At 35.6% G+C, this 7,907-nt stretch overlaps 1 protein-coding gene across 3 annotated transcripts in view; it reads left to right on the forward strand.

Annotated features, from left to right (window-relative positions):
* Positions 1-7,907, forward strand: part of FOCAD (focadhesin) — a 270,313-nt gene that overhangs the window by 217,584 nt on the left and 44,822 nt on the right. For all 3 annotated transcript variants that reach the window (XM_023533725.1, XM_023533726.1, XM_023533727.1), the window contains one exon: positions 3,926-4,015. In XM_023533725.1, coding sequence (XP_023389493.1) covers positions 3,926-4,015 — 90 coding nt within the window. The remainder of the gene's footprint in view (positions 1-3,925; positions 4,016-7,907) is intronic.

The raw sequence follows: 7,907 nt of genomic DNA on the forward strand, positions 1-7,907 counted from the left end.
GTGATAGATATATTTCCTTCATGTTTTAAACAAAAGGCCAACCCCCTGTTTTCTTTCTTTGGCATGTCCCAGAAATCCTATTCTGGTGAAAACACAGCTAGTGCCATCGCCCGTTCTGCGGCTGCCACGGCTTTGTCTCTCCTTGTGCCAGTTTTCATTACCTCTTGCAAAGAGAAGGTTGAGGAAATCCTGAACATGCTGACTGCCAGGTTACCTGGGAAACCAAGTGCTGATGAGTCTCAAGCCGTGCAAATCCACATGGGCCTTGCTTTGGGGATGTTTCTCTCTCGCTTGTGTGAGGAGAAACTCAGGTATGGTTTATCAAAATATCCCTGCTTTCCCTCTTTGTGATTTAGGTGAAGGATTTTACACAGATACACACTCATACATAAACATTACATCTGAGCACTATGTGCTTGCTAAAGTTTTTGAGATGGGCACTTTGATCATTTATCCTCCTTTATGGGTGAATTTGTCTTTCTAAAATACCATCACATAGATATTAACGTATGTTAAGAGTTGCTCTTATTAAAGTGATAAATTGTTCAAAAATCATTTCGTGCTTAGATGAAAGCCTTGAATACATCTCTCTAATAGACATGAGGAAAAGTTGAATCTTATGGTGCAATAAATAAAGAAAAGCTATTTTTCCCCTTCGTTTATAAGGGTGAAAATAATTGCCGATCCTTTATTGATATCACTGTAAAATGGGAGGAAAGGATTGAGGTGTCCCTTGTGCCTGGGGTCGTGGGGATCAATCACCCGAGAACTGTATGTACCCAGTTTTAAATGTTTTTATCCTGTGCCCTGGCTACAGTTTTATAAACCTTAAAGAGTCTTAATCTGTGCATATTATACTGTGTGCTTTATTCAGTTTGATTGTTCATTTTTTTGGCCTGCTAGCTTTACCCTTGAATGTAGCTAATGAATATCAAAGACCCAGGTGGAAAATTCCACTAAATGGGAACGTTTTCCCATACATGAATCTAGTTTTGTTGTTCCTTATATTTAATCTTTATTTTATAACAAATCTTAGAATTTTATATATCCAGATTTACTGTAGTGTGGTACAGCATGAATATTTGACTATCATGAATATTTAACTGTCACTACCTTGGAATTTAGCCCCATTTTCCGGCATTGGAAATAGGATGGTAGAGAGAGGCATCCTGTTATGATGTTAACTGTCGTGAGACTTCCCTGGTTGGCAGAAACGAACTGTCTGTCCAAAGGCAAGAAATGGTGCTGATGTGGATAAATTGGATGACATGATGCTATATTTAGATTTCAGTTTAAAACCAGTAGTTAAGTTTCCATTTATAATTTACATAGTTTTGTGCAAATACCGAAAAGCGAAACCTTTATAAGAATTGCTATTGATCTAGGGAAATACCATAATTCAGATAATCATTGTCAGCTCTTGGAAACATCTGTCAGATGACTAGGAAAATTTGGCTCAGTCTTTGTGATCATAAATGAAACGTTTCCAGAATATTCATTTTGTTCTATTCACCAGTGGTAGAATATATAGGCCTGGTTCTGGACATAAACAAAAAGCTTCCTTTTGCATGTGAATCGACTGTAAAATATCTTGTGTGTGTGACAGAACAAAAAGTATTTTTAAAAACAAAACTTGAAAGTGTTTTTTTTCCCCTTTTGCTACTATGCTACAAACGGCAGTCTCTTCACCATCTGTGTTCGTGCTCTTTCTTCAGTATCTTTTCAAGCAACACATTTTAAAACTAAAAATGAGCCATGGCAGTTTAATTCCAGGCAACTCATTTCATCCTATCCTGGCTCTGGCCCCCTTTTCATTAGTTTTGGATGAGCTGCTGCTGGTTTTAGGGCTTGACAAGCTTGCGTTTGTGGTTAATTTAATCATGCTACCCAGAGAAACCTATGGTGATTCCCCTACAGCATTTATGTCTGGTTCCTAGATTGCTTTCCACCCCTATCTTATCTTACTTGACTTCGCACCTGCAGAAAACCCTGAGGTCGGACACGGAGAGGCTCTTCCCATGGCTGAGTGCCCGCAGAATAACTGCAAATTTTAATTTTCCCTTAATGATCCTGTGTTTGATAGCATTCTCTTTTTTGGCTGGTATTAGTACTGCAGCCACCAGTATAATTATTCATGGTTCTCACCTTCTTAATTTCTTGGAGCAGAGAAACCTGAAATGTATACCTTTGGTACTAATAAATATTTTGCTAAATAATGACAGTGTTACCAGATAATGGCATTTTTGAAGAAAGTGTCCATTTTTCTAAAATTAAGGTATATGTTTTGAGGGCTATTGACTCTGAATAGTCAATGACATCAAATAAGAGGCTCAAAATGGCCCTGTGGGGGAATGGGATATGTTGGTCTCAAGAATGAAAAATTCTTTGTAAAAGAGAATTATGACAATCAATTTTTTTTTTTTTTTTTTTTGCTGAAGCTTATGAAAAAGTCACTTAAATTTAAATTTCAGTCTAGAATTTATTCAGAAAAGCATACTATTTCAAAGCTTGCTTCTGTCATAACGCCCAGAGGATACTAGTACTTTAGCATTTGTTTAGCTTAGTATATTTTAATCCAAAGAACAACTATAATAGGACTTCTTTAGTTAAAGCTATTAAAAGGTGTGTGTGTGTGTGTGTGTGTGTGTGTGTGTTTTCATTGTAAGATATAGTCCTTTACCTTAGGCAAAACCACTGTAGTCTTGGTTTGAGAAGACATATTGAAAGTGCTCTCTGGCTGGTCGGCATTCCTGGGACTGCATTCCACTCAGCATGGGCTGAGGCAGTAGCACAAGAGTTGACATGTAAGAACCCTAGATAATCAAGTGTTGGTGATGAAGTCCACAACTCTGTCTGAAAAAAAAAAAACCTATCCTTTAAGTTTATTTTACTATACAAATCATAGTTCTCACCAAGACAATTACAAAACTCTCATCAACTACTGTATAAAGCCAGAAAAATATAAGGCTGGCATTCCCCTTCCTTTTAAAAAAATATAAGTAAAGGAATAAAACTATAACCTTTCATCTCTCTCAGAGATGAAATCAGAAGTAGCCATCTTTCCAAGAAAGAGATTTGAAACAGTTATTGATGATATCAGCTTAATGGGCTTATTAAATATTCTGAAGAAAATCACTGTAGCATTCTTAGAAATACTTTTTGGGATTCTGACTTTGGTTCTTATTTTTTAGTTGTTTCAAGTTTGGGCTGAATTTGTAACAACATGGATGGATCCAGTGTAGTATTACACTAAGTGAAATAAGTCAGAGAAGGACAGATACCATGAATTCACTTATATGTGGAATCTAAAAAATAACACACATGAACAAACAAAAGAGAAACAGATTCATAGATACAAAGAACAAACTGATGGTTACCAGAGGAAAAGGAGTATGGGAGTTGGGGATAGATGAAAAAGATGAAGGGGAATAAAAGGTACAAACTTCCAGTTATAAAATAAATAAGTTATGGGGATATAATGTAAAGCACAAGGACTATAGTCAGTAATATGGTAGTAACTTTATATGGTGATAGATGGTTACTAGACTTATTGTGATGATCACATCATAAGGTATATAAATGTTGAATCATTATGTTGTACACCTGAAACAAATACAATGTAGTATGTCAGCTATACTCCCATTACAAAAACATTTGAGCTAAGAACATGCAAAAGTGGCAGGTTTAGGGTTTATTGGTTTGCAAATGATTGTAATGTTTAGAAACCCAATTATTGAATAAATTTTCTAACACAGTTTCTCTGCAAGGGTATATGAATCATCAATATTCTTCTTGTTACTTTTATGTTCTTTCTAAAGAAATAGATTTTCAATAAAATATTGAGAGCAAAATATTATATAGTAAGTAGTTTGGACAGTGGAATGACTTTAAATAATTCAATTTTTCCCTTTTGGTTTTTACCCAGTGATATATCTGGCCAGCAGATGAACCTTCTTCTGATGAAGTCTTTGGATGCCCTGGAAAATTGCTGCTTTGACACTAGTCTTGAATATAAGTATGTTGGTTCCACTTCCTCTCTAACAGATACTTAGAGATTAGTTCTTTCTCTGCCATAAAATTTGTATTTTATGGTGAAATAGTTGTAGGACCTGATGTGTGTGTGTGTGTGTGTGTGTGTGTGTGTGTGTGTGTGTGTGTGTCTCTCTCTCATGCACGCATACACACACACACACACACACCTTTCTTACTCCTGCCTTTTCCCCAGAGGTGTTTATCTTAGCTATAGCTCAAGCATTATGAAGTTGGGAAAAAATTTTGTGATTAAGATGCTGCAAACTTTCAGTGAAAACAATCAAGAATGGCTTTTATGTATCATCTTCATTAGTTTACAGGAAGATTGTTTGAATGTAAGGAGGACCATGGGGATAACTAAAATAACCACAGTATGGGTATTTATGTATATAATAACATCATATGTCTAAGTATATTTAACTTAAAATTAACATTTTATATTAATAAGATTTCTTTATTTTGCATTTCTTTATTCTTACCTTCTTTCTTGGTTCTTACCTTGTTAATGAACAGCAGTGTTTAGGAGAGGGAAGAGTGGGCCTAGATAGGGGACTAACCCTTCAGAGTCAAATAGAATAGAGTCATCAGAAAACTTCTGTCCATATGGTAAAATCTAAAATCTAGCTTATTTTCAAAGTCAAATTAAAAGTTCAGTTTCTTCTTCAAGAAACTCTCTCTGTTCTCTCCAAATTCATGTTATTCCCATAGTTAACAAAGTTTAGTATTTTGTCATCCCTAATGTTTTGTGATTGTCATGGCTTCTGGAGTTCTCTCTTCGGTTTGAGGTTCAGCTAAATACTAAGTAGCCGCATGTTGTGCTAGTCAGTTTCTAATGTAATTAAGCCCTGATTACAGCCTAAATATTGATACCAAAGCAGGAATCACCATCACTTTGGTTTATTGATAAAGAAAGTGAGTTTCAAATAGGAGACTGGTTCAAGGTCACACAATAAGTGGCAGAACTAGGAGAGAAACTTAGGTCGTCTGACTTCAAAGCTATTTTCCTCTCTCTTGCTAGTACAGTGTAGAGAACATTTCATTAGAAAGAAAGCTAGAATATTACAATAAAAAAGAATGAAACCTTGCCATTCGTGACAACATGGATGGACCAAGAGGGTATTATGCTAAGTGAAATAAGTCAGACAAAGACAAATCCTATATGTTTTCACTTATATGTGGAATCTAAAAACACACGAACAACAACAAAAAAATGAATAAACAAAACAAATAAAACAGAAACATACCCATAGACAACAAGGGATGATTGCCAAAGGGGAGATGGGTGGTGAAATGGGTGAAATAAATGGAAATAAGTATTTTTTAAAATCAGAAAAAAAAAAAAATAGAAAGCAGTTTGACACTTTACAGTATGGTATTTATTATTATTTTTCTGATGCACAGGTCATGTTCACCATTTGAAAAAAAAAGGAGACTCTAACGAGGGCTCATGGCATAAAGTAGTCCCTTGTCTAATGAGATTGCAGGAGTCTGTGGTAGTCCTCCTTCAAGTGAAATAGTGGAAGCATTACCAAAAGGTAGTTAATAGATCTGGGAGCGTGCTACCTCAAGTGATAGAATTCACCCAGAGCGAATTTACCACGCTTCTTTGATTTAATGGACATGTCCCTGCTGAGAGAACCAAGCACCTGGGCTCGGCAGTGTTTGTGGTCCTATCACTAACATTTTGCTGCCATCTAGTGGTACTTACTGTACCATTACAGCCTTCACAGCTGTGACTGACTGACTAGTCAGGCTATCTGAGCGTTGGTTAATTACTATTGAGCTTTTATAAATACGATAACATTTGTATAGCACTCTGTAAAGGGCAAAGTGCTATACGAATGTTAACTGTTATTAGAACTAATTATTTTATGGCTTAGTACTTAGTCTCCAGTAAACTAGATTCATCTCTGGTTAGTTTTAGAAAAATATATCTCAGTTGATATAGCAACACACATATCAGAGTTGCATATCTTTCTTTGAATATGTACAAAGAGTGATTTATTAGCACTAAGCATACAGAAGAACATTTACTATTATTTTAGAAAGGCATAGCTTTAAAGTCTCAGAATTTCTTTTTGCTAGTGATATTTCAATGTACTTGGGTAAGAGATTCAAGTAAGTAATGGCGTAATAGGGCATGTAATTTCTAAACTCATATTCTCTTTATAATTTGTTAGTATTATAGAAGATTTGTTAGCAATTTCAAAACCTCAATTTTATACCTGATATTTTAATTTGTTTTTGTTTCATCTGAGACACCAACACCTAACCCCTTCTGTTTTCAGTGAACAGAAAGATGTGAAAGTTTCCTCTGCCCAAGTTATTCTTGGATTAGAGCTGGCAGATATATCAAAGGGAAGCTAGAATGAGGTAAATGTGGCAATACTGAACTAGGCACTTGGGAGAATCTTTAAGACTTAGGACAAGAAATAAAATATAGAAGATTTGGAAATCAGAAGGAAACATCAGGAATAAAGATTTAGAACTGCCTTCGTGGTGCATGTCGGAAAAAATGAGACAAAAGAGAAGGAAACAATTTAGAAGGTGAATAAATGCATAGACTCTTAACATTTATATTGGCACAAAATATAGTTAGATTATATATTCACATATTACAACAGTCCAATAATTACCACTGTGGCAAATGAATCATTAGTGAATGGTAACCTTGCCTAAGAATAATTATGCTGTAATAATATTTAGGTAAATTTGAACTAAAAGCCAGGATCTCTTTTTCTAAGCCTTTGTGCCCATGGGCCTCGGGATGGTAAGGGAGGAGCTTCAGTCCGAGGGATAGAGATTTTTCTGTGCCCAGAATAGCCCAAAGAGCAAGATTTATATACCTGCCTATTTATTGAGAGAGACAAACCCCAATACTTACTTAAGCGAACTTTAAAAGGAATCCTTTTCCACATGAACCTAACACCCATTTTTCTTATATTAGTCTGGCAGGAAATAGAAATCAAGTTTTCTTGATAGAATCTTGGATCCAGTGAATTTTATTACTCATCAATTTTGCCAAAATTAACAAAATATCAAGTTAACCAAAAGAATGAAGTCTTGGTTTTTGTTTTTGTTTTTGTTTTTGTAGAACATCTCTCCACCTTAGACTCTCTTAAAATGCTGCACTTGGTCAGTTCTTCAGCATTCAGTAAATATTGGCTGGATGCCTGTCCCCATCCAGCAGTATACTAGGTGCCACAGATATCGTGGTGAGGAAAAAACGTAAAAGGTACTCACCCTCATGGAGCTTGCAGGCTAGCAACAGAGGTGGATTGTAATTAAGTAGTCCCCCAAACAATCCTTATCAGAGTTTATAATTAAAATTGTCTGAAGTAAATTAGTATAGATGCTATGGGAGAATGCTAAAGTGGTTCCCTGCTGGGCCAGGAAGAGTGTCCCTGAGGAAGTAACATTTGAAATCCTAAGCGTAGCTAGCAGTTAAATAGTCAGCGGGGGAGCAAAAAAATTTTTCAATGTATTAATCACATTTTGTCTAACTATATCTTTGGTATAATTCTATCAAAATTTTATATACATCAGTATAGAAAGATAGTCAGGAAAACTTCCCTGTAGATTCTAAATGAAAAGAAAGACTTAAGTCCATACTAATAAAGAGTGGTCTCTTCTCTTTCAGAAATGTACTTTGTCTCAAAAGCATGCAGTGCTCAGACATTAGATGCCGACTTAACTGGTTGGAAATGTATTATGCTAGTTGAGCTTGTTAAATTCATGTAAGCCGTAACAGCATTTCTGCCTGACTAATGATGAATTGTTACTGCAGTAGCTTCTTTACAAAAAATTTTCTAATCCTAGGCTGTTATGCAGTAGAACCTAGAAAACACGCTTGAGCTATTTGCCTTCTCATAGGC

This window comes from Pteropus vampyrus, unplaced genomic scaffold (genome assembly GCF_000151845.1).
Source record: "Pteropus vampyrus isolate Shadow unplaced genomic scaffold, Pvam_2.0 Scaffold109, whole genome shotgun sequence".
Classification (NCBI taxonomy): Eukaryota; Metazoa; Chordata; class Mammalia; order Chiroptera; family Pteropodidae; genus Pteropus; species Pteropus vampyrus.